Here is a 26073-nt window from a genome sequence, read left to right on the forward strand (position 1 = left end):
TTTGAAAAATGCTTTACTCACTTTTTTTGGCCTGGCGCTGCAGGCTGTTGTAACTGTTGCACAAGTTCTTCTCCTGTGAGTCAGTGTTGAGTGTATCCTCCACGTCTGACCCCAGGTGATATTTCTCCAGCTCTTTCGACAAAATGTTGCACTGCTCACTCTGTGTCCGGCATTTCTGCTCTAAGTCATGAACCTTGACCTTTGGGAGTCAGGATAAGGAATATACAAGAAAGAAATACACAAACGATATATAAATAAAATAAAATCATTTATATCATACACAGGAATAAAAACACTGATGAAACACACTGAACTGTAGCAGTTCTCAAATGGTTTTGTAATAGGAACCACCAATATGCAAAATTACGCCCAACAATATATGAAATTATTAACATGATATGGCTGAAAAGAAAAACTGACAATCTTGTAAACGCATATATAGCAGCATAGTGATTATCAACCTAAAATACTGAGCAAACACAATATTGTAATTTGTAGCTGTAAAGTTTGATCAGATGCAGAGCCTGTAACAATAACAACATGTTATGGGAATTGTTTTTTCCTCTTTAAATAAACCTATTTATTCTGATATCCTAAGGGGCATACACGCAATTTACAGAATATTAAATCTTTAAACAATAATTATTGTAGCACACATCCCTAGTTTTAACTTGAGAACCTTGTTTTTAGAACACTGTGTCATGCATGAGACACTGTAGAAAAACACTTTTTAGTGACAAAGGCATTAGTGGTTTAAATAACCTCTGTGTGCGCGCGATTAAGTGTATTATCTAACCAGACCTTAATACTGATACAGACACATAATTTCATCAGGTCCTAGTTTCACCCCAACAACAAAAGACCTGATGCAAAGAAGACCTGACCTGATGGAAACTTGATTTTATTTGTTAAACTCTTAACTCTTTAGCAGTAACAATTCACGGCCACAAAGATTGAGTGAAGCAGGAAAGATACTCAAAGGACACCTATGAATGCAATGATTTTAAAGGGACAGGTCACCCAAAAATGAAAATTCTATCATTATTTACTTATCCTCATAATGACTTACATTTCAATGTGTTCTTCCCACAAAGCCATAACTATGGTCTCAAAAATTTTAATGCATAGCAAAAATCACAATGACAAGTTTTATGATGCTTTTATAATGTTTTTGTGTCCTATTTAAAGCCAAAAAGCTTCAATTTACTCATATGGAAGAATATATTAATACATTCATCAAAAATATTCCTTTGGAAGAAAGTCAGATGGGTTTGGAATCAATTAGTCAATTATGACAAAAAAACATTAATTTCTGGGTGAATTATTATTTGAAAGTGCCAAGGCGTTATTTGTGTGCTTCCCATGAGAAAAAAAAAATGAAATGGAAGGTTACAAAAGAATCTCTGAATAAGTGAGTGTGTGTACCTGCATTTTGTCCATATTGCTGTTTAAACACAAAAGGGAAAAAAATATATATAAATCAGAATGGCAAGGGTCAGAGATGAAAAATATCACAAAACAAACAAATTATTCAACTATGGATAAAAGGATAAACTGAATGACAAAATCGCGAGGTATAATAAAAAGAATATTAAAGATGGGATAAGGCAAAATTTGTGAAGGTAATAAAAATAAGGAAACTGTTGAAGGACACCCCATAGGGGACATAAGTTCTCCTCGAAATTCACGCTGATAGTATGTGACAAGCAGAAGCTTCTCAGATTGGACTGACTGTCAGACACGGAGGTCTTTTATCAGACACATAAGGAATCCAGACAGGTTGCATCGGACCCTTCTATGTTTATCAGATCATTTGGGTAGACAGCTTCTTTTGCACAAACGGCAGACTCTGCTGACCAAGCCAGGAGTGTAAATTAGGCTTTTCATAGTAGGATGCCATAGGACAGAAGGAAAGAAAGTAGATTATATTTTACCTCTAGCAGATGCACCACTTCTTCGTGCTCTTTTTCAGCTTCAACCTGAACCTGAAAATAAGAGATAGCATATTTAGCGTAGCTGTACAAATGCGATTCCATTCACTCAAACCCACTGAACCCAAATCTCAGAAAGTAACTGCAAAATCAGCAGGACATTATAATTTCACATTGATTCTAAAATATTTGCCAAGATTTGGTTGGCAAAGCTACTTCGTCTCATTTCAGACAGATTTATTGATCCCAGAGGGAAAATTCAGTATTTGAAGGGCAAATCTGTGAGTCACAGTTCACAGCAGTTATTCATAAGTGAGTCAAATTACAATGAAAAGTCTTTGTTTGTAGGCAAACTGGAAACTGAAAGATACAGACAGGCTTTGATTGGCATGTAAGTTGTATCAGCAAGTCATTTGTGCATATATGCCTGTGTTGTGTATGTTAGTGAGGTAAAAGCTCTCTCAAACCCCTCCCTAGGGACCTGCAATGATGCGGTGTCTGCTGTCGCCTCTAATTGCTTTGTTTGCCTGTCGCTGCTCCTTCCTGAAAGGCCGCAGACACAAAGAAAAGCAAACAGTTCTGCAGCCATGATCCTATTATGTGACTGCACTGATTTTATCCAGCCCTACCATGCCAGAATATCTATTTTGCTGACATGTCAGAAGAATATTTCCTTATCCATATGTCAACTTCTGTGGAAGGACTGAAAAAAATGATGGTGTATCATGACCATTAGATATGATAATAATAAATAACAGATGAATAAGATGGCTCAAGGAACTGAACCGGTTCATGGTAGCGATCTGTGTTTTGAAAAGCAGTCATTTCGAACTCCTTTGTCTTGCTAAATCCAATTTCATTTCAAGATTTTTTTAATATCATCAACTAACAATTAAGACTGAAATAATTGTTGACAAAAAAAATTGCAGACAGATATTAAACAAAAAGTAGTTTGATCTCATATGACAATGTAAGAGGGCCTGCAATAATGCAGTTTGACAAGTGTGGTGCTGCAGCGCAGGGTTGCAATTCAGCTCTCCGGACTGCAGTCTAAAAGAAGAAGATGCGGTTATGAGCTGTGCATTGTGCAAATGAAGCCAAATCAGTAGAGTGTGGTTTTGTAGTTTTGCAGGTAGTTTAGAGGTAAAAACTACTTTGATATACACAAACAGTGGTTTAGCGAACATACTGACGGTGCTGAGAGCAGCAATTAAATGAATATGTAAATATGTGCTGCAAGCTTTTCTCTCAATAATGTTATTACTAAGATGCCAGCTGTGAGAAAATAGCAGTTAGGAAAGCATCTGATTATAGTGCTGCAGATATTTGCACTAATAATCGGCACTCCTGTAAGTCACGTCACGTTTATTTATATAACATTGTAGAAACTTTGTTTTTTCTTTAAAACAAAATCTTTTACATCAGGAACATGCATTTCTGAGGAGAAAAATACATCTGCAGTGTCACATTCCGTTAGAATTACAATCTGATTTTCTTCTATAAAGCAGCTCTATATGTAATATATAATACTATGTAGAAAATATGTATAACTCAATGATAATGAATTACAAAAGCAGAATAATTGATCAACAGCTACTGATTTATCTGTGAAATAATTTATGATTAGTCAATTAATCGTTCTAACAATAGTTGGGTGAATCAATTATCAAAATTATCATTTGTTGCAGCCCTTCTAACAGTTAAAAAAAAAAATAATTCACCTGTCCACATAAATGACAGCTTGGTAGGATATTACATATAAAACATATTTGAAGTATTAAACATCTATACATAAAAGGTATCTGAAAAATAGCAAGCTAGTTTTAACCTTCAAAAGATACAATCTGTTAAATAAATAAAAATCAACCATGGGACATAACAGTGACTGTAGTTCATATGTGTGTGTGCAGGCAAGTTTGAGGTTCACTGAGGTTCTTACCTTCTGTAGAAGATTGATCTCCTGCTGTCTGGAGCTGAGGAAAGCCAAGGCCTTCTCATGCTCTGCCTCCAGTTGCTGCCGCCGATCTGCAGCCTCTCGCATATGCTGAAGAAAAGAAAAACAGAAAGAGAAAAAAAAGGCAATTAGAATTAGGACATGTGAAAAAACATTTGTAGAAACTCCTGCTTCCTTAGAGATACATTGTAAAACAAACCATTGATCACTGTTCTAATCTGCTGTTTTCAGACTGTGGACCAAGATCTGGGAAAAAGCATCATGAATAACCACACAGGGGCTTTAACAGACACATTAAGTGCAATAGTGACAGTGAGAGATGACACCAACAGCCACTGATGGAGCAGCACTTGGTAAATACAACATGTTCTGTGAAAATACAGAAAACCGAGAAGGCTACAATAAAAGCTGATGAATATATAGCAATAAACAATGGCTAATGGACTGTTTGGATTCGGTTTCCTTCTCCTTTATTCAAGATGCAGTTAAACTGGACAGGAGTAGGACTGAAGCATATCAGATGTTGTGAGGCTTAAAAGCTTAAGCTTATAAGGTCTTAGATCCATCTTTCCCCCCCTCATTTCTCTCAATGTTCTTATCTCCATCCTCTTCAAGGGAGTTAAAGCCTCTTTTCTTTCCTTTGATGACACCTCACACACTCACATGTCTATACACTCAATCCTTTGCAAATGCATTCAAATAAGAGCAGTTGAAGAGCTTCAGAGGACAGGAACAACTCATTTTGTATTTTGTATTTATGTATTTACTTATGAATATATTTTTAAGAAATTTGCAAATTAACATAAAATTAATTAGCAGCATAATAGCAAAAGAAATCATACACTACATAGCTACATCAATTTAAATGTATGTCATTTCAAACCATGTTTTTCTTCTTTAAACATAACAGATATAATTGAATTGAATAATGTTTCTTTACAGACAGCTGTCTCACGTTATTTTGGACTCCACTTTCTTTAACTGCATGGGGGGAAATACTAATAAAAAACACTGGGGTATTTTATCAAAACATTACCTTCTTTCTGGTTCCATTAAAAAGGCCATGGATTGACATGAGGGTCAGTATGACAGATGACAGAATTAATTTTTGGTGAACTATCCCTTTAAGAATTTTGAGATTTAAATAGATGGAAAGTTCAAACAAACAGTACAGACGGAAATTCAAAAGCTCTATTTTTCCTTTAAAAAATCATTTATTTCAGTCCAGCTGCTGTAACACTACCTGGAATGATTATGCATTTCTGAGGAGCAAAAATACATCTTCAAACAACATCAAAAAGAATCCAGATATTTTACAGAAAGCCTTGTTTCCTCCTCAGCTTCTTTCTCCCATCTCATCTCTTCTGTAATCATTTATCACACAGTCAACATTAAGAAAGGTAGGAGAAATAAATACATATGTTTCATTTCAATTTCATTTCATTTCTGGTTATAAGAGCTTTCTTCCTCTCGAGTCACATGACACAAGCAGTCAATAAAGAGACAAGTGCAGAAACACTTTTCACTGAACAATGAATCCGCAACATGACACTGACGGAAACAAGTCAGATAAATGAAACATCATTATCTCAGCTGGTATCAGTTTTTCCTTTAAAAGCAAGACCCTACTATTAGGAAATATGATCCTAAACAATACAGATTGCTTATTAGATACTAGAAAAGCTGTCATAGAGGTAAAAAGGAGTCTAATGATATAATAAACAGTCAGTATTTTTCAAGGACGTCTCTGTCCTCAAAACTCTTTCTAAATGATTGGCATTCTTAAGATTAAAGTTTGAGAAGCATACAGTATATGCAAAATGTATTGAAAGCTGGTTGGATTTGAGTGGTGATCTTACCTTAAGGACCTGTTCAAGGTTCTCCAGTTTGTCTTGGAGCTGAGCCTTCTCCTGCCTGGCAGCGTCTCTCTCTTGACTCACACAAACAAAAGCCTTCCTGAGCTGATCATAATCAGACTTTACCTACAGAGTAAAAGAGTTGGAAACAAAATGAGTACATAAACTGTCCTAATTCCCAAAAATCCAGCTGAATTTATACAACTGTCACTCAAACAATGAAAAGCAGAGTTAATAGAGGAACCTTGGCCAGACTTCAGATGTTGGACATTTAATTATGACTACAACAAAAGGAAGAAAATAGCTGACTCTGCAACAGTGCTTAAATGTGTTTTACAATGGACCTTGAGAGCGGAGTGTGGGTCTAAGCAGAATATTTTTTGAAACAGAATTAGTCATATTGATGGATTATTTCAGTAGTTATTTTTCACTCTCATAAAAGGTGCAGTGATTCTCTCTAAGGCTTGAAACATAACTCTGCGGCACAGTAGGCTATATAATAAAATCCAGGTGATTTGTATCTAAGGCAACAGCACTAAAAATAAAGATTCAGTGTTCAAAAATGTGTTTGACTTTTACATTGACTCACGATGCTGGCAGAGCTCAGAGAACTCTGATGAGTGCAGAAGAAGAGGGTAAACTCAGGACACAGTCAAACATGAATCCATCCACCAATCAACATTTACCACTCAATATATCACACACTTGTGGCGGCATCATTCTGGCACACGCCCGTACTCTTATTTATTAGCACACATTTCATCCGCTCAGGCTGAGAGAAACGGGGATGTTGATTCGCATCTCATATCGATCTAGGATTGGTATATGAGATTGTGTCTGGTGCCAAAGCGTGTGACAAACTGACCCGTCCCACTTGGGGTTATTTACCTACTCTCCTCATGCTTGTTAGCGCCGCTGAATGCTGGGAAATGAGCCTTTGATCATTGAGGGAATGGGAATGGGAGCGGGCAGCGCTACCTGATTAAACAGAAGACATTTTATCTCAGACACTTGTCTGGGGTTGTGACAGATGGCCCTTTTTGCTGTTAGCGGAGAAGAGCAGCCTGCAGATTATTCGGAAAGGGACCGCCAAACCTTTCCATGAAATGTGCCATGTGCCATGAAATGCCACACTCAGCTGTCCTGTGTTAGAATAATATCCACTTCTTTGCAGATTCTCTACTCACATTTACTCACTACTCACCCTATTTGGGTGTCACTTTCACTTTATGATCATCTCTATTGCGCATTTGGGCATGCTTGTCACATCACAGAGGCTGATTTCAAACCATAATAAATGCATACAGGCAAAGCCCTTTACAGTTTCATTGAACAAGATCTGGTCAAAACAAACAAGGAGGATATATTGACCAGAAAGGGATGCGATAAGATCAATACTGCCGATGAGAAGCAGAGAAGAACCCTTTGGGCACATCCTAAAAGAGCCATGTAATGAGCAGCCATTGATCTGGCTCAGTTGGCATGTGATGCTGACCATCTCTCTTACCTTCTCATACTGTGTGGCCTTCAGGGTGTGACTAAGCAGCTCACGATTGAGCCGTTTTCTCTCCAGCAAAGCATCCTGAAGCTCATTCTTCTGTCAAGAGGAAAAAGAAAAAAGGAGTCAGCTCAATGTCATCTATCTATCTATCGACAGTATCAATGAGAAGTGCAACTGCAGATAAATACTATTTAAGACCAAGTCATCAAGCCGTATCATCCAACGATAAATATATTAATCTCCTTGTGAACAACAGGGTACATATATGTGACTGATTAGAGAATTCACAAACCCATGGGCGATGAAAACACAAATATCTTTAGCCTACAGAGAATGGTTGCTCATTTAGTCATTCATCACTGGCTGTGTTTAAAGAGCCACCCAAATCTCAAAACCTCTAGCACAGCATGTATGAAAAATTAATCAATACTTCACGGAGAATGGCACTATGCAGCAATTACCACAGACCAGGATTCAATTTGTTGGTAGATTACCTTTTTAATTGGATTGAGGCCATTTACGCTTCTTTTCTGAAGTGTATAATTCTTTTCGCCACTAGCATCACTAAATGAAACTGCAAAAATAATGAATGTTTCAAACAGGTTTCCCAAACACTCCCCTCTCTGCCATTGGTCGGATACTTAAACAGAGCCCCGCCCCACACTCACACCATTAAGCCAATGTTTCAATGTTGGCTGGTTCCAAAAATATCTAAATGTTTGGAAAGCTACAGAGGAGCTGAATTTTTTTGTTTATGTGGGAGTCAACCAACAAATAACTTACTTGCAGATGTCCCTTCATATTAAAAATTCTGTAATTAATTACTCACCCTCATGTCATTTTAAACCGTAAGACCTTTGTTTATCTTCAGAACATAAATTGAGATATTTATGATGAAATCCGAAAGCTAGACAGCAATACAACCGAAACATCCCAGAAAGGGTGTAAAATAGTCCATATGACATCAGTGGTAGAAAAAACTTAAATAAAGACATGGCAACAGGCAATGGGAAAGGCAATGAAAATCAACTCACTTCTGAGCAGACAAATTGTATTTCACTGCACTATATCTACCCATAAATGCACAAGAGGAAGGTCAGAAAGTCATTTCAAACCCCCTTATTTGATTGTTCAACACAGCCGTCCATCTCATGAAGTTTTCTCTCTGACTCAGCATCCTGTCCCATCCTGACAGGCTCACATGCCACAGTATATCAGGTGGCAGGTTTGCTCAACAGCAACTAGAGAAGCATTTGAACTTTCTTGTCAGAAGCCCTGTCTGTCAACCACAGCGTAACCCCGGACAAGACAGCTACTGCACACGAGGGCCGCGCACACTCCGCTGCCTGCAAACGGTGACCACCGCAGACCTCCCGCGGGATCACGTGTAGCATATCCGCATATACTGTACATTTGGGAACATTTCAGCCATCATGTTCTATTACCTCATATGAAAGGACAGTCTTTAACCTCTGCTCAAGGGAACTTTAAGAGGCCACTGGACTGGCTGCGCATTGAAACCAGGAGTAAAAAATATGCAGTTCGCTGCGCAGTCACGGCTGATTAAACGCAGCTTTAATGTGGTAAATATTAGACTACCATGGGATTATCAACTGAAACTCTCACAGGGATGTAAGTTAAAGCAGCGGCACGTATCATACCCAGGAATCCTGCTTCGGATTTCCATATGGATGGATCAAGAAGTAAAACGGTGAAAGAAGGAGGCGGTCTTGGGAAGAGAGAGAGTGAAAGCGTGCCACAAGAATGGACTAATTCGAGCAGACACGACTGCCTGATCCCCACCCTCCAGTTTGGCCCCTGGTTCTGCAGCTGCTCAGAAAAGCTTTACTCATCCTTCCACAACATTCACTGAGATGAGGCTCTTTACATGGCCAACCACTGCAGCATTGTGGATGCATATAGGGTGCGTGGGTGTTGTTATACAACCACAGACGTATAACAGGAGAAACAGAGCTCTGGGATACGGTAAATCTGGTGGTCAAGTTGAATTGTGAAGAGATTCTCAATACATTTCACTTATGTTAAACCAAATGAACTGAGCACATTTTTTTTTTGTTAAATCCAGACAATGTTTTGATCACGTTTGCCAAAAAAAGAGACACGTTACTGTATGTAGAAGTCAATATTTAAAATATAGTGTAAAATATTATATTAACATAGACCTATAATTATATATAAATAAAACAAATATTCTAATTTATAATTATAACATTTATATTTTTAAATTAAATAAATACATGACTTTTAAATACTTGTAAATAGCCTTGCAGTATTTTTTTATTTATTTTCTAACAATAAACATAAAAAAATATAATATATTGGATATAATGTATAATTATTTATCTATAAATGAAACAAAAAATACATTTGTTTAATAAACTGAAAATAAGAGATAAGACATGGAGAAAATGAAATGAGATTGTTTACTTGTCATGCTAGGTAAATTTTTATTGTAGATACTCTTTATCAAACATATTTCACTGATTTACATCAAATTCAAACTGCAACATTTGGAAAAGCAAGTGAAGGACGTGGAAGAGAGGAAAGTGAAAAACCGCATAAGCATACAAAAATGTAAAATATGAGAATAAAATATCTCAGAGCACAAAAACTGAGAAATATAAACAAGGAAAACATGATTTTGTGTGAAAGTCGAACAGTTTTGTATTAACATTTCAGATTTATGCAATGTGATTTTAAATGTGTTTAAAGTTTGATTCATACTTTTATGCATTACTAAATTTTTTATTTAAGCTTATTATTTTTCTAGTCATGACCATTGTTTGCTATTCTGAAAACTTTGCTTTTATTTTTAAATTCTGTGCAATATATTTTACTTGCATTTTTACATTTAGTTTTCACGCAAATTTTTGTATCCTTGACTGCAATACTTTTGGCAAAAAATTGATCCCATAAAATACTTTGGGTTTTGTGCCTCTAATGCTTTAGACAATGTCATGAGACTAAAAGTGCTGAATAAATAACCAAAATAGTTTTTGATAGAGCACAGAATGCCAAGTTCTATCCAACTATCCATACATCCATTGCTGTACCGAGGTAATGGCACTGGCGCACTGAGTACTACACTCAATCTTACTAAAACAGGTTTGCTCTGTGCACGTTTGTGCAGACAATACATTCAGTTCTTAAACATGCAGCTTACAGTGGCAGATCTGTCAATCTTAGGTGACATCTTCAGTCTGTACCTGTAACAAACAGAAATCTTTGCCTCTGATCCTGCTGTGAAAGCTCAGGGCTCCTCTCCCGCTGAGAGCAGGTGGTTGCCATGACAGCTACAGGAGGTCGGGAGGGAGGCCACATCCTCCCTTATACTGTCAGTGCACTAATGTATGTACCGCTATAAGCAAATAAGGCACTTCAGTTGTTTGTCACGCAATGATGAAAAAAATGCTCATTAGACAGATTTGATCCAAATAGACAGCTGTTTGTTATTTAGAGCAACCATCTCTGTGACCTCTTGACATGGCATCTCTACAAGATTCAAAGCACGTTTCTCATGAAACACGCTAATTAACGCCCCCCAGCTCATAAAAATTATTAGAGTAAATTAACTGTTGGGCCAGCGGTGCTACTTTAATTGGAACACAAGGTTTTTTTAAATTAACATCGTTGACATAAAAGGATAAAGATGGTTCTCAGGGAATCTTGAAAGCACATTTGAGCATTTGCCACCAAGGAGCTTGTACTTTCAGATCAGACGTGCTATTCCTGTGCTTTCCCATTAAACACCCACAGGATCTCCACTAATGAGGTGGTGTGTGGTAGCTTCATTCATAAAAACAGTAGGGAGATGTTGGGTATCTTACGTGACCTTTACACATGTGAGACCATATATTTAAAATGTAGCTCTCGTGTAGTCCAAAGGCTTTAAAATCTGCAGAAGATTATTGTCCAAATCCTTCACTTTAAATATATCAATATGCAAACCTTGATAGAAAAATCTATTCAAATGATTAATAATTAAATACTTATGTCAATGCCTTGATCCTTCACATAAGCCAAATCCTTCTAAAACTCATTCTGCAACGCCAACTGATTTGCAGGCTGGTCTCCGCTGAGGTCGCGGCACGCGTGACCATATAGCTAATTTGCGATGGATCATTGAAAAATGCAATGAATTTCAAAAAGGATGTCTTACTGACTCCAGTAAGGCTTTTGATTGTGTTGAACATGATAAGCTATGGACGGTACTTAAAAAATTGGGAATATCACCTCATCTGACCCAGGTGATAAGATTATACAGATCAAGAAGCTGTTGTTCGAGTGCAGTTTGATGACAAAGAATGGTTCAGAAATAAAAGGGGTGTATTCTCTATCTTCTACTCACCATTTTCCTCTTTCAGAATAATCCAATCGAAGTTATATTAAAAATTGTCCTTACTCTTCCAAGCCTTTCAATGGGGGTAAGTGGGTGTTTGTTGTCAACTGTTCAGAAGACGTGAAATAAAGTGCTCGTATCTTGTAATAAAACGTCCCTCACATGGCTCCAGGGGGAGAATAAAGCCCCCTTGTAGCAAATCCAAGCAATTTCATAAAATAAATATCCAGATTTCAAACTAATAAAGACTTTTTTTTTCTTACTTCTGCCGACTGTGGGGAACCAGAAGACGTGCAGGCGGATGTCGTAGTTCGTCAGCGCTACGCAGTTAGTGACGAACACTGAGAGAGAACAAAACAAAACGCTGGTCACAAATTAGAAGCACAAAACGAGGATTTTTTAAGTTTTGAAATAAGCCAAGAGGAGCTAAAGTAAACGTTGTTTCCTTTGCTCCTACATTGCCCAGAGACGCGCACGCGATGCATACATCTTTCATCATCCGCCTGCATGACTTCCAGTTCCCAACAGTAAGCAGAAGTGAGAAAAAAAGTGTTTATTGCATTTGAAATCTGGATATTTATCGTACAACAAAACACATGGATTCACTACAGAAGGACTTAATTCACCCCCCAGAGCCAGATGCGCGCACTTTATTTCACGTCTTCTGAACAGTTGAGAACGAACACCTGCTTTCCCCACTGAAAGGCTTGGAAGAGCAAGGACAAAATTTTTATATAATATTGGATTATTCTGAAAAAGCAAAGTCAAATTGACAAATTTTCACTCTTGGGTGAACTAACCCTTTAACGTAACTATCAATGGAAAGGAAATTGAATGCATTGGGACGTTCTGCTTCTTAAAATCTATGATTGACCAAACTGGCTGTACAGGCACACCTGAAGTTAAAGGGTTAGTTCGCCCAAAAATTTGTGGATTAATGTGTATTAGAGATGCGAACTGTTTAAAACGATTCAGTTCGATTTGGTGAACTGAATGAATCGTTCGCGAACCGGATATCACAAACTGCTTTGATTTGAACTCTCTCTCACAACAGACATGGAGGAGAAGACAATGCTGAATAAAGTCGTCGTTTTTGCTATTTTTGGACCAAAATGTATTTTCGATGCTTCAAAAAATTCCAACGGACCCTCTGATGTCACATAGACTACTTTGATGATGTTTTTCTAACCTTTCTGGACATGGACAGTATACCGTACACACAGCTTCAATGGAGGGACTGAGAGCTCTCGGACTAAATCTAAAATATCTTAAACTGTGTTCCGAAGATAAAAGGAGGTCTTACATGTTTGGAACAGCATAAGGGTGAGTTATTAATGACATAATTTTTGGGCGAACTAACCCTTTAAGCGTTGAATATCATTAGGACGTAATGCAATGCTAAGCATGAAATTAATCTGTAAGAGTAAACACATCAATCTTACAATCAAATGTAGACTAGTCCAGGCAATTGCATTTTTTATATCATTATACTGTGCGTATGTGAGCGCTGAACTGTGAAAAAAAAAACAATCGAAGAAGGATAGACGCCTTTGAGTTATGGTGCTGGAGAAGGCTCTTGAGGATACCATGGACAGCAAGAGTTTCCAATAGAGATGTCCTGAAGTGTATACAACCAGAGATGTCACTTGAAGGCAAAATTACAAAACTGCATCTTACCTTTTTCAGCCACGTTATGAGAACAGCTTCACTAGAACATGTAATGATGCTTGGCATAGTTTGCAGAAAAAGGAAAAGAGGCCGCCAAAAACACAATGGCTTGATATCATTAGAAGCGACACAGAGTTAGGCATTGAACAGCTGAAAAAGAAAGTAGAAGATCGGAAAGCATGGCGAGTATTCGCCAAGGATCGCCAAGATTCGGATATGACTGAATGGCTAATCACCATCATCATCATGTCAATTTCAATTTACAGAAGTACTTTGACAGTTGAGGGTTATGCTATAAATCTGAATATTGGGGTTAGGGATACAAATTATAAAATTTAAATAAAATAAAAAAAAACTTTGTGATTATTATTATTTATTAAATTATTTTAAAACAATACAAAAAAAAACAAAGAAAATACACAAAACTAAAATAATTGTATTTTGAATGTTTAGCAGTAGCCTTTTTAAATAAAAGCAAAATAAAAATGAAAAATAAAATACAACAAAATTGTTAATAAAAGACTGGAGTGCTCAGGAAACTTGTCTGAAACAAGTTTGAAGAGAGAATGACTAGCAAAGACAAAGGTCTCTTGAGCAACAAGTTTGGCTGTTGAGAGCATTGAAAGCTTTTGCAAATGGAAGGACATGTATTTCCGAAAAAATACCCAGGAGAACAGCTTTCAATCTTTAAAGTGTACAGACCAGTGTATCAGTTGTGGTTTACACTTTATGGAGTGCACCAGAAGATCACAAATGACTTTCTGACATTATCAGCCATGACTTTATGCACTATGTAGCTTGTACTCACCAAAGTCTTACATTCTAATGCCTTATTCTTCACTTCTCTCTCAAGGATCTGACACCTTTTCCTCCGCTCGTTGACCTCTGACTCCTACAGTGATGAAAAACAAAAAATAAAGAACATGACTGATTTAACTGATAAGATTTAAAATACACATCTTATAACAGAATACATGGAAGATATAGTGATTTTTATCATTTAGCTAAAAGGACTGCATTGAAGCAGATTCCAGATACTATAAAAGGACCTCAACCAAGGACAATCCCATATTTACTCAAATGCAACAACAACCTGACACAAATGAAAAGATAAGGATAGATGCATGCACTATATACAGTATATACAGTATTATAATGCGATTGGTGCACAAATTACAATTCAGTTATATATGTGACGTCAACAGTCCATTACATTCTTTATAATGGACATTTACAGAGTTCCTGAACGTCTAGGAATGGTCTGAATCATTTAAGGCAATAGATAGATGAGCTCTCCTGATTCTCAGCAGATTCTGTTCAGGACTGACAGCGTCTTTGGCCAATCCCAGTACAGTACAGTGTTTTAAAGCACTTATGCGTAGCATCAGGGCTCTTCAGGCAGGGGCAGAGAAGAAACAGCTGGGAGCTTAAACCTAGTGGTGTGGAAGTAACAACCGGTTCATCTGTGTCAACATGTTACACGGCTGAGCTTTCCTAAACCGAGGGCTTTTTCACCCAAATCAGCCTCATCACACCAAGACAGCACCTACAATTTAATGAGAAGAACGGGAAAATGCAGATCATTTTTCTGAGCTATTAACACTGTACGGTAAATACTCGCACTGCCTGACTGGCAAAGTGACAGTATCATTCCTGGCAAGTCAAAGCGGTATGCATTGCGTGCTCATGTTCGCTTTACAGTGGGGGAGGGGACTTTGGGGTTGCTATAGAAACCTACTCATCCAGGTAGCACGTTAACCATGAGAATGAGCAGCCTATTTGGCAGTTTGGCACTCATTCAAAATTCATTGTTAAACTAAACTCGCAGGGTACGGCAAACTCCCTCCACTTGGAAAACGGTCCAAGAGTGTGAAAATACAAGATGGTTCATGTGTAACTGTACACCCTGAAAGGAATCACCATGACGTGGTACATTTCAACAGGGAGGAAGCACATCTCTAGGTGAAGGAAATCTCAGGTTTCGTCTGCCCTATAATTATAAGATACCATTATGACTCCATTAACCATGTTATTAATTTCTATACGTCTGTCTTATGCGAAATGGGGACAGAGATGCCTCGGAGGGGGTCCGTGTTTGCGAAAGGGTTTCTCGGGAAGCGTATGATTATACAGGACTCTCTCCTACACGTTTTGAGAGATAATCTCTGGAGTGGGGGACTAAAGGGACACTGCCTGGGAATTCAAAATAGACATGTGTCGTGTGCCTGCCTCCTCTTTGACTCATAGCATCATAAATGATACTAGTTCTCATTCATCACAGACGAGAGGGTAAGTAGTATGAAATGAGGAAAGGGACAGACAACAGGTTAAAGGTAAAAAAAGACAAAGAAATGAAATCTCAAGATCTGTATGTCAATGTCAAGCGCTATAGAGAGACTTGATCTTTGTATTCTAATCTCCTTGTCTTTCTCATGAAACTCACATATATTATGTATTGGTGGAAGCTTCCTCCTGCGAACTCCAGAGATATATGCATGGGGTGTGATAATGATGCTACAGTGCTCAGGATGTCAACATGGTGAATGATTTATTCTTGGCTCAGCATCCTGCCGGCCCGAGACTCTTGGTGCCAAGAAGCCTCCGAGTCTGTTAGATTGTGATTATCAGTGAATCTCTGTGTTTTTAACAGCATTTTAAAGGACTTGTTCGTCCCAAAATGAAAATTAAATGATCATATACTCAACCTAATGTTCAATTTTGAATCCAAGTATGTTGGGTTCAAGGTTGTTTTGGACCTCACTGACTTTCTTTGTATGCACAGCTCTGCAAAAGCAACAGTCACGCAGCAACCATCTATAAATCACTGCCATATTTTTGCAGACCAACCCAGAAGTTAACATCACCCTGGTTCCCTCAAAAAAAAATCCAATAAAATTTTTTTCAATGGCTTTGGATTATTAGAAAAAATAAGCTCTGTGACCAACAAAGGTTTACAGTTCATACCCTTTTAGTTCGTCAGGCTAATCTTCACAAATGAATGCAGCTTTTAAGAATTCTGAAGGCTAAATACAACCGGTGAGTTCAACATCTCCACTATTATACTTCTGACAACTCTTTAGAATCTACAAGTTGACTAATTCTAATGATCTAATTAATTGACTAACAGTCTGCAGGAGTGTGATTATAAACATGGTAAAAGCAAACTAGTGAGTAAAAGCCTTTTCCTCTTCTGTGTGATGACGTTGAATCACCCTGAAGACCTCTGTAGTCCCACTTTTTAAATACATTTAAAAGTATATAAAAAATTGGGGTAAAAAGCGGGGGGTAGTAATGACATGTTTAGTGTTGTTGAATAAAGCATGAAAATATGTTGAGCTTATGTTAACCACAGACCTTATTTTAGGCATTTAACTTAGAAACCTTTTGACTTTGGGACGATGAAAGCAGTTCCTTTTTTAAGGCTTTAGTACTCATTCCTACAGCACTCTATTCAGAATTATTATTCCTTTCTACATTTATGTGCATTATCACTAGAAATAGGCCACTTTGAATCACTTTTGACGGCATCATGGATTTTGAGGCAGCTCAGGATGGCCTGTTAGCTGGGTATTAGAGTACCGTCATTTAAGCCTGTTTCCCCCACTATCCTAAAAAAGAAACGGTGATGAATCTGGCTGAGACTCAAGGCTCGGTTTGGCATTGAGAACATCCTGACTGACTTTCAATGTACACTAGCTTAATGTATTAGGAAGCTCTTCTTTTGATGATAACTCTTGCAAATTTCCTGAAGCAAAGGGCCACTTAATTAAGACAAAGAGAACTTTACATTAAGATTTACATTACCAAAGGGAATTTACAATGCAATACTAATGATGTACATTTACTAAGACGATTATGGGTCATGCACATAGTAACATCGGATTTAAAAGGTAGTGAGCATACTAATGTGCTGACATATTTTAATCTTGCAAACAGCAAATAATGCATTCATATATATTGCTTTATGAGTGGATTGTAACAGGACCAGAAGAAGAACACAGGGCATGGGGTATTTTTAAATAAATCAATAACTATTGAACAGCAAGTGTCACTCAGCTAAGGCGGGGGATTCGCTGTAACTATGACAATCGGAGAGATGCAGTGAAGAAGCAGGTTATCCAGTTTTAAAAGTCTGATCCAGGACAACCCATAAAACAACAAACCTAAAATCACAGTTTAGAAAACCTGCTGCCCAAAATTAATGGAAATGCAGAAAAGTAACAATACAGGTGGAACATGTGTTCATATTTTTGATAATACATGCATACATGTTGAAAGAGAAACCCTTGATCTATTATCATTCTTGAGAAAAATCACTTGAGCTCTTGCATCATCCTTCATCATGCATCCAAAAGCATGGAAATACATGATGTATGAACTGGGGCAATACCCAGCTATGAGAACGTATACTCAGAGAGAGAGAGAGAGAGAGAGAGAGAGAGGATTTACAGTGCTGCACATCTCCTCATGCAGAAACACATGCTGGAATCCCCACAGCCAAGCTGCAGGCAGAGGAAGGAAAGTGAGAGGAACAGAGAACTGCAGCAAAAGGATAAATGAGAAGAGGAAATATTTACCGTCTCAATTTCCAGTTCCAAAGGCTCTTAAACTTGCAGAAAATGTTCATTCCTTTCCCTTTTGCAATCTTCCTCTCCTCCTCCGTCTTGCTTCCTCTGGGCGTGCAAATGTCAGACAGAGGTAACGGCAGCTCTCTCTCTTTCTCATTCTCCTTCTCTCTTTACAAGGCCTGCTCCATGCTGCACAAGCAGAGTGGGCGGCAACTCCTAAAACCATGATCCTTCCCTGACGGTACCAAACCTCCCAGCAGAAGTGAAGCATACACAAGGAGTAGATGGAGCTTACTGAGAAAAAAATCTTCAAGGTGCAAATATACCCCTTCAGCAGGGACTGACGCCCAATGTTGACTGAAATGTGTTTCTCTGGAAGTTACTTATTGTTAATTATTAAACTAAAATTATGAACAATACTTTTTCAGCATTTTATTTATCTACTAATACATTTTTAACTTTTGTATAAATTAACATTAGTTAATTCTTGAATTAACATTATTCATTATTTATAAATGCTGATAAATATTTAACAAATTGATTATTGTAAAGATTTACAATAATTTAAATCTTTTCCTCGTGTCATTCCAAACCCACAAGACCTTCGTCCATCTTCGGAACACAAATTAAGATATTTTTGATGAAATCCCGAGAGCTTTCTGACCCTGCATAGACAGTAACGCAACTGACACATTCAAGGCCCAGGACTTTGTGTGCAAAGAATACAAAAATAGCAAAAAGTCTCTAGTTCCATTGCTGTCAATGCAAGGTCAGAAACCTTTCAGATTTCATCAAAATAATTTGAATTCTGCAGATAAACGAATGTTTGGAACGACACGAGGGTGAGTAATTAATGACAGAATTTTCTTTTTTGGGTAAACTATCCCTTTAACAGTACTATTATATTAAAAAGTTATATAATTTTTTTAGAATACAATATACTTTTTATATAAATGGGATACACAAAGTTTTATATATATTTATACACACACACACACAAACACACAAAGTCACATCATGTACAGAGTTTGACGTTAACCTGCTTTAGAGGTACCGCCCGCTTTCCTTCTGCTGCAATCAGCTCTGCTTTAAGGGAGTCCCACATCTGAGAAACCCTGCAGTCAGACTGATATCTCTGCTTGCAAACATGACTAGGTATAAAATGATTCAGGATGTGGCTTTCGGCTTGCTGTAAGAGAGGGATCTACACACTGCATCGAAATAGACCTGCATGTTTAATGGATATGAAACATCATACTGTACCACAAAGCTTTTAAAGCGCCGATAAAATTGTGGGATTCCATATGTATGGGATGGCCTATATAGATTTCCAGTTAAAGGGAGTGCATATACATTACAGAAACAGTGAAGACAAGCACACTAAATATTAAAACTTAACACTGTGTCATGGTTTTGTGGTAGCTGTAGTTACAAAATAATGACTTCTACTCTCTGTTACTAATGGGCAAGAGAAAAAAACTGCTAAATATAACAGAAAAGGAATTTAAAAAAAATGCAGTTTCATTGATGGTACGAAATATTCTCGATTCACTTGCCATCAAGGTGAAGCAAAAGTTCCTTTACTACACTGGGTCACTGTACAGCTTTAGTGGTAACTGTCAATGTTGGTATAAATGGATATAAGAGTAATGGTGTCTAGAAATCATCTTCAGTCTTCATCTTTTAAAAAATAAAATAAAAGCACGTATTTCATATGGAGAGGTTAACAGTGTAGGAGTCACTCTCCAGAGAGGTCTGGGAGAGTTAGGATAGTTAAAATTTACATTTACTTCTACAATTTGTTCTTGATAGAAGCTTCTCTACAGAGGATAACTTAAGACAGACGTTAGTAAGATACATCAAGTACACTGCAAAATTTATTATTTTGCTGAACTTAATTTATGTTGGAAATTAGTTTTCTTTACATAAAACTCAAATATCTAACTTAATATAAAAAAAGCCTTTCGCAACTTATGTTAATAGGAATGTAGCAGAGACCTGGTTAGTTTTAAGCCCTTGTATCTCTCTGGGATGCTTCAATTAGAGGAACAGCAGAAGGGATATTCGCTCCAGAAACTAAACTGAATATCTTCCCTGAAGGTGTTTTTTTGTTGTTTTTCCTCTCCCTTCAATACACAGTCACAGAGGCACGACTCTAAAAATGGGAATTCACAAGCAGCAGAGGAATAAATATTAATCCCAGATTTTAGTTTAAAGGCAGTGATTCATTCTGTTTTGGCAACTGGCATGCAGAAATCAATTGTGAAAATTGCTTTCAGAGAACTGAGGTCACAATATTATTCCCCATGGCCAATCATGCTCATAATATATGACTTCCACATAATGCAGTGGGTTTTAAGAAATAAGGCAAGAGATGAACAAAACTGTAATTTACAGAAGGAACTTCAGTTTAATGTTTCTTTTTTATGCACAAAATATTTAAAAATTAACTAGGTAAGATATTGGTACCATATACTTTATAAAATATATTTTTTTAATTGACCAGTATCAGTTTATATTGCATATTTAATAGTGCATTAAACCTATTTTAAAATAAATATAACATTTTCATAAAAAAAAATTGTCAAAAAATGTAACCAGTTCTATCTTGTTCTACAGTTCAATCATGACAATTCTCAGCGGGTTTAGCATAGCAATGTACATGACAATGTGTCAGTGTGTTTGGTACACTTGCTACTGCCAATACATCCACAACATGCTGCTATGAGAATGTAAGAAATACTGCTGCAGCACATATAACATAAAATAACCCTCATATATAATATACATGAATCACCCTGTATAGCAGATCTATACAAGTGGAGCTGGGGGAGGTGGAGGGTTTCTGAACCAAGCACTAGCCAAATATATGAATGTCCATCAGTAAGCTAATTGGCTGCTGATACAGTAGTGACCAGCTCTTATCATCTGATCGTGGTTGTATCTCTCTATTAGTGCTATTGGATCTTAGTGCTGCGTTTGACACTATTGACAACAACATTCTTTTGCATAGACTAGAACACTTTGTTGGCATTAATGGAAGTGCATTAGCATGGTTTAAATCGTACTTATATGACCGCCATCAATTCGTAGCAGTGAATGAAGAGGTATCATATCGATCACAAGTGCAGTATGGAGTACCTCAAGGCTCAGTACTAGGGCCGTTACTCTTCACGCTTTACATGTTACCCTTGGGAGATATCATCAGGAAACATGGTGTTAGCTTTCACTGTTATGCTGATGATACTCAGCTCTATATTTCTTAGTGGCCCGGTGAAACACACCAATTTGAAAAACTAATGGAATGCATAGTCGATATAAAAAACTAGATGACAAGTAATTTTTTACTGCTTAATTCTGAAAAAACAGAGGTGTTAATTATAGGACCTAAAAACTCTGCATATAATAACCTAGAACACTGTCTAAGACTTGATGGTTGCTCTGTCAATTCTTCGTCATCAGTTAGGAACCTAGGTGTGATATTTGATAGCAATCTTTCCTTAGAAATCCACGTTTCTAGCATTTGTAAAACTGCATTTTTCCATCTCAAAAATATATCTAAATTACGGCCTATGCTCTCAATGTCAAATGCAGAAATGTTAATCCATGCATTTATGACCTCAAGGTTAAATGATTGTAATGTTTATTGGGTGGTTGTTCTGCACGCTTAGTAAACTACAGTTAGTCCAAAATGCAGCAACAAGAGTTCTTAATAGAACCTGGAATTATGACCATATTAGCCCGGTGTCCTGACATTTTATCCTACCCTGTCAGATTTTCCTATGCGGGTTTACTGCGCACGCGCACATCAATATCGCGTCCTTTGTCTCATGCTAAACAACGATATTTAATGTATTTGCATTACTGTAAGGGTAGGTTTAGGGCTGGGGTAGGTGTAGACTTTAATAAAAACGCAATCTAATTGGTAGAAAATAATATTTATTGTTGGTTTCCTGTAACTGTATCCCTTTTAGCTACAACCGCGAATATTACACATAATTACTGTATTTGCAGTACTGTAAGGGTATGATTAGGGTTGTGGTAGGTGTAGACGTTAATAAACCATAACTTTACAGAAGAATTTTCGTTGTGGAATTGTACTACCCACTGTTTTGGTGGGAGGTAGGAAAATCTGACAGCGTAGGACAAATCGACAGAACACCGGTCCTGTCAACACTGCACTGGCTCCCTATCAAACATTGCATAGATTTTAAAATATTGCTTATTACTTATAAAGCACTGAATGGTTTAGCACCTCAGTATTTGAATGAGCTATTGTTACATTACATAATCCTCCACGTCCGCTGCGTTCTCAAAATTATCTCAATTTGATAATACCTAGAATATCAAAATCAACTGCGGGCGGCAGATCCTTTTCCTATTTAACCTACCTAACATTGTTCAGGAGGTAGACACACTCTCTCAGTATAAATCTAGCTTAAAGACCTATCGCTTTAACTGGCTTACACATAACATACTAATACGCTTCTAATATCCAAATCAGTTAAAGGATTTTTAGGCTGCATTAATTAGGTAAACCGGAACCGGGAACACTTCCCATAACACCCGATGTTCTTGCTACATCATTAGAAGAATGGCATCTACGCTAATATTAGTCTGTTTCTCTATTATTCCGAGGTCACCGTTGCCACCAGATCCAGTCTGTATCCAGATCATAGGGTCACTGCAGTCACCCGGATCAAGTACGTATCCAGACCAGATGGTGGATCGGCGCCAAGAAAGGACCTCTACAGCCCTGAAAGAGAGCGGAGACCAGGACAACTAGAGCCCCAGATTCAGATCCCCTGTAAAGACCTTGTCTCAGACCACCACCGGGACAAGATCACAGGAAACAGATGATTCTTCTGCACAATCTGACTTTGCTGCAGCTTGGAATTGAACTGCTGGTTTCATCTGGTCAGAGGAGAACTGGCCCCACCAACTGAGCCTAATTGCACAGACACTATTTAAACTGAACTGAGATGGCATCACTGAATTCAATGATGAACTGCCTTTAAAGGTCATTTTGCATTATTGACAACCTTTTCCTAATTAATGTTGTTCAGTTGCTTTGACGCAATGTATTTTGTTTAAAGCGCTATATAAATAAAGGTGACTTGACTTGACAAAGAACCAATCAGCTGCACCATGTGATAGATTATCATCAGAAAAGATTGACACCTATCAGACTGCAGCATCTTGAGTTTCATGAAAGATTTGTTTTTATTTCAGATGACACTCAAGCAAATATCAGCCTACATTCTGAAACATTCACTTTGTTATATCACATTAACATTTCAACACAAGATTGCAATTAACAAAATTAACGAAACAGTGCTCTCAGCTCTCAGTGGTCACAAATTCAGATGGAGCTGATGCTTCCTGTCCTGGTCTAACAATTGAGACAAGGATCTGGAATGGAATGGACCTCCTGCTCCAAATGACTCCAGCGGTCGATGAAATGGAGAGGAAAATACAGTTAAGCAAGCAACATGGCCCAGCTAAGAGATCACTGTCTCAGTCTAATTCTATTAGAGGACATGGCAAACCAAGCCAGGGCCCAACCCTTCTGATATAACCCTTTCTTCTCTTGACTGGCAAAATCCTTAAAGGTAAAACACTGTATACTCCTTTCACTCTAAATTCTTGACTGAAACATACTTTGGCTCAGCTACTTAAGTAGATGTGCCTCTCTCCGGACTGTAATTACTCTGTATTAATGATCTGCTTTTGTCATTATAGTCATGACTGTTATGCATGAAACTAATTATACTACAGCCAGGCTTTTCCACGGCCTTCCTTTCTCCACAGGAAAGGCAGTGCCATAGAGAAGAGGTGGGCGGTTCCTAAGCAGCAGCAGGCGTGAGACACTTCCTCCAGAGACAGAAGGTCATTCCTCACCACAGGTTCACTCTCTGCGCTGTCCGTCAGAGTCGCCTGGCAACCAGCCACAGGACTCACACTGCAACGACTGCCACGGCATATTCGTCTGGTTCACCACTATCACAACTGAAGCTAATAAATGAAAAGGTGTGATCATTTTGAATCTGAACCAATGCCAGCCTTGGCAGACTTGACGTTCCTTTGCCTCTCTTCCAGTTAAAGGAATTCAAGCAGGTTTCCATTGAAAGACCACAGAAACTTTAGCATTGTGTTATGATTATTACTAAAGTTTGTTTAAATTAACACATTTTCAAAGCAACACACAATGAGTGTGTTCTTAATACTCACAGAGACATAGTTGCCCCTACCTACTTATAGTACAATTTATTAAATAAACTATTGATAGTATGAATCACCTACTGTAGTGCTGGTACATTTAGAGCACTGCTATATGTTAAGGAACATAACAGCATAATATCATTCAATTTGTATACATACACCATATTTTTATTTTGCTAAAGCCATAAGATATCATTCTATGTGAAAAGCACTTTTACACTGTTCAAAAGAAGGGGCAGAATTTTGTAATGTGTCTCAAAGAAGTCTCTTTATATTATGACTCAGTATTATGAAATGTAATTTATAATAAATTATAGAAATAATAAATGATTGCAATTCAAAATAGCTGTTTTCAATTTGAATTTCATTTGTTCCTTTGTTGGCACAGCTGAATTTTTTTAGCAGCCATTACTCAAGGTCTCTAGTGTCTGATCCTTCAGGAATCATGCTGTTTTGATGCTCAATTTTTGATGCTTAATGTTTTTTTTTTATTATTATCAATGTTGAAAACAGATGTGCTGCTTAATGATTTTGTTGAAACCATGATACTTTTCAGGATTCTTTGATAAATAGAAATGTAGAAGAACAGCATTTATTATTTATTTGAGGTGTATTTACTGCCATTTAGGATTTAATTGAATTAATCCTTGTTGAATAAAACTTTGTCTTTAAAAAAATACTGAGCCCATATTTTTTTTAACAGCAGTGTAAGCTGTAAGTAACAGAAAATCTTAACATCCACTCAAACTCTTCTTGAAAGTTCTTATTAGAAATATTGTGATGCCTGGTTCATGAACAAATCATTTTTAGAGTACATTACAATCTTTTAAATGAATCCATTAATAAAGTCCACAAAACTGAAACATTTCAACAAATCAGGCTGATATTCACTGAGTTTCAGTTCCCAGACTGAACATTCTGGTTGCAACGGTGAACAGCCCCCTGGAGGGGAAGATTATCAGTGTCCTTCAAAGTTGCAAGTAAGATAGTCATACAGGTTTGGAACCTTTCCCCATCCACTTAAAAAAACGTCCTTAATTTTCGGTAAATCTCTAAAGTATGCTCTAAAGCAGTGGTTCTCAAACCTGTCATGGATTTCCTCCTGTCCTGCACATTTTGTATGTCTCCCTTAGTTATCACACCTGATTCAACCGATCAACTCATTAGTGGAAACTGCAAGACCTGAAGTGGGTGAGTAAGACATAGGGAAACATACAAAACATGCAGTGCTGGAGGTACTTCATGAAGACGTTTGAGAACCCCTGCTCTAAAGTACAGCAAACTTTCTCAGCAGTGTTCAAGCTCAGTTGAATTTGTGCATGTCACTTCCCATCTCCATTCAGCGGGACAAAATTGATCTGTTGCAACAGAGGCTTATAACAAAAGCCATTATTATGGTCTGTCAGTTTTCCATTACCAAACTGTCCTCCCTCACCAGTGGGCTTGTTGCCAGGGCAACAGCTTCAACATCAAACCACTTGGAACACAGTAGACGATTAAGGGACTTCCTGTGCATTTTACCCTATAGAAAACAACTGTTGCTATCACTCATTAGGCTTCTCACCAGGGAAGAGGAGTTTTAGACAACACGCTGAAATCCAGAAGTGTGACTTTTGCCCAAAACTGAACAAATAAGAAACAAAAACACACCACAAACTGACTTACCAGAGATCTGTGTTGCCGTTTCTGCTGTCTGAGAGTGGCTAGCTCTATTTGAAGAGCTCTGTTCTTATCCTCTAGGAGGCGACAGCGATTCACATGGTGAGTTGCGTGAGAGGCCAGGTGGAACGGCTGGGCCTCCTGCTTCAGCTGCAGGGGAAGAAAGCAGACAGGGCAGTGACTTACCAAGCAAACTTTCAAGATGAACACAGTGGACACAATCCTGCCTGTTGCAATATGTAATATAAGTCTCAGTTGTCCCCAGAAAGTGTCTGTAAAATTTCAGCTCAAACTACCCCACAGATCATTTATAATATCATTTTGAAAATGCCTATTTTGAATGGAAGCAGAAAC

At 37.6% G+C, this 26073-nt stretch overlaps 2 protein-coding genes across 6 annotated transcripts in view; one reads left to right on the forward strand and one right to left on the reverse strand.

The window, feature by feature from the left end:
• Nucleotides 1–26073, forward strand: part of LOC113038752 (mitotic-spindle organizing protein 2) — a 1160083-nt gene that overhangs the window by 1054867 nt on the left and 79143 nt on the right. The window lies entirely within an intron of this gene.
• LOC113038708 (RIMS-binding protein 2) overlaps nucleotides 1–26073 on the reverse strand; it is a 50461-nt gene that overhangs the window by 17137 nt on the left and 7251 nt on the right. For 3 of the 4 annotated variants that reach the window (XM_026196325.1, XM_026196326.1, XM_026196324.1), the window contains exons 3-9: nucleotides 25726–25869; nucleotides 14079–14162; nucleotides 7249–7338; nucleotides 5745–5867; nucleotides 3871–3975; nucleotides 1935–1985; nucleotides 22–199 (exon numbers count right to left, since the gene is read on the reverse strand). In XM_026196325.1, the coding sequence (XP_026052110.1) occupies nucleotides 22–199; nucleotides 1935–1985; nucleotides 3871–3975; nucleotides 5745–5867; nucleotides 7249–7338; nucleotides 14079–14162; nucleotides 25726–25869 (775 nt within the window). Of the gene's footprint in view, nucleotides 1–21; nucleotides 200–1425; nucleotides 1445–1934; nucleotides 1986–3870; nucleotides 3976–5744; nucleotides 5868–7248; nucleotides 7339–14078; nucleotides 14163–25725; nucleotides 25870–26073 lie in introns of those variants that run through there. The other variant, XM_026196327.1, reaches the window with a different exon arrangement.

Source organism: Carassius auratus, chromosome 21 (assembly GCF_003368295.1).
Source record: "Carassius auratus strain Wakin chromosome 21, ASM336829v1, whole genome shotgun sequence".
Taxonomy (NCBI): domain Eukaryota; kingdom Metazoa; phylum Chordata; class Actinopteri; order Cypriniformes; family Cyprinidae; genus Carassius; species Carassius auratus.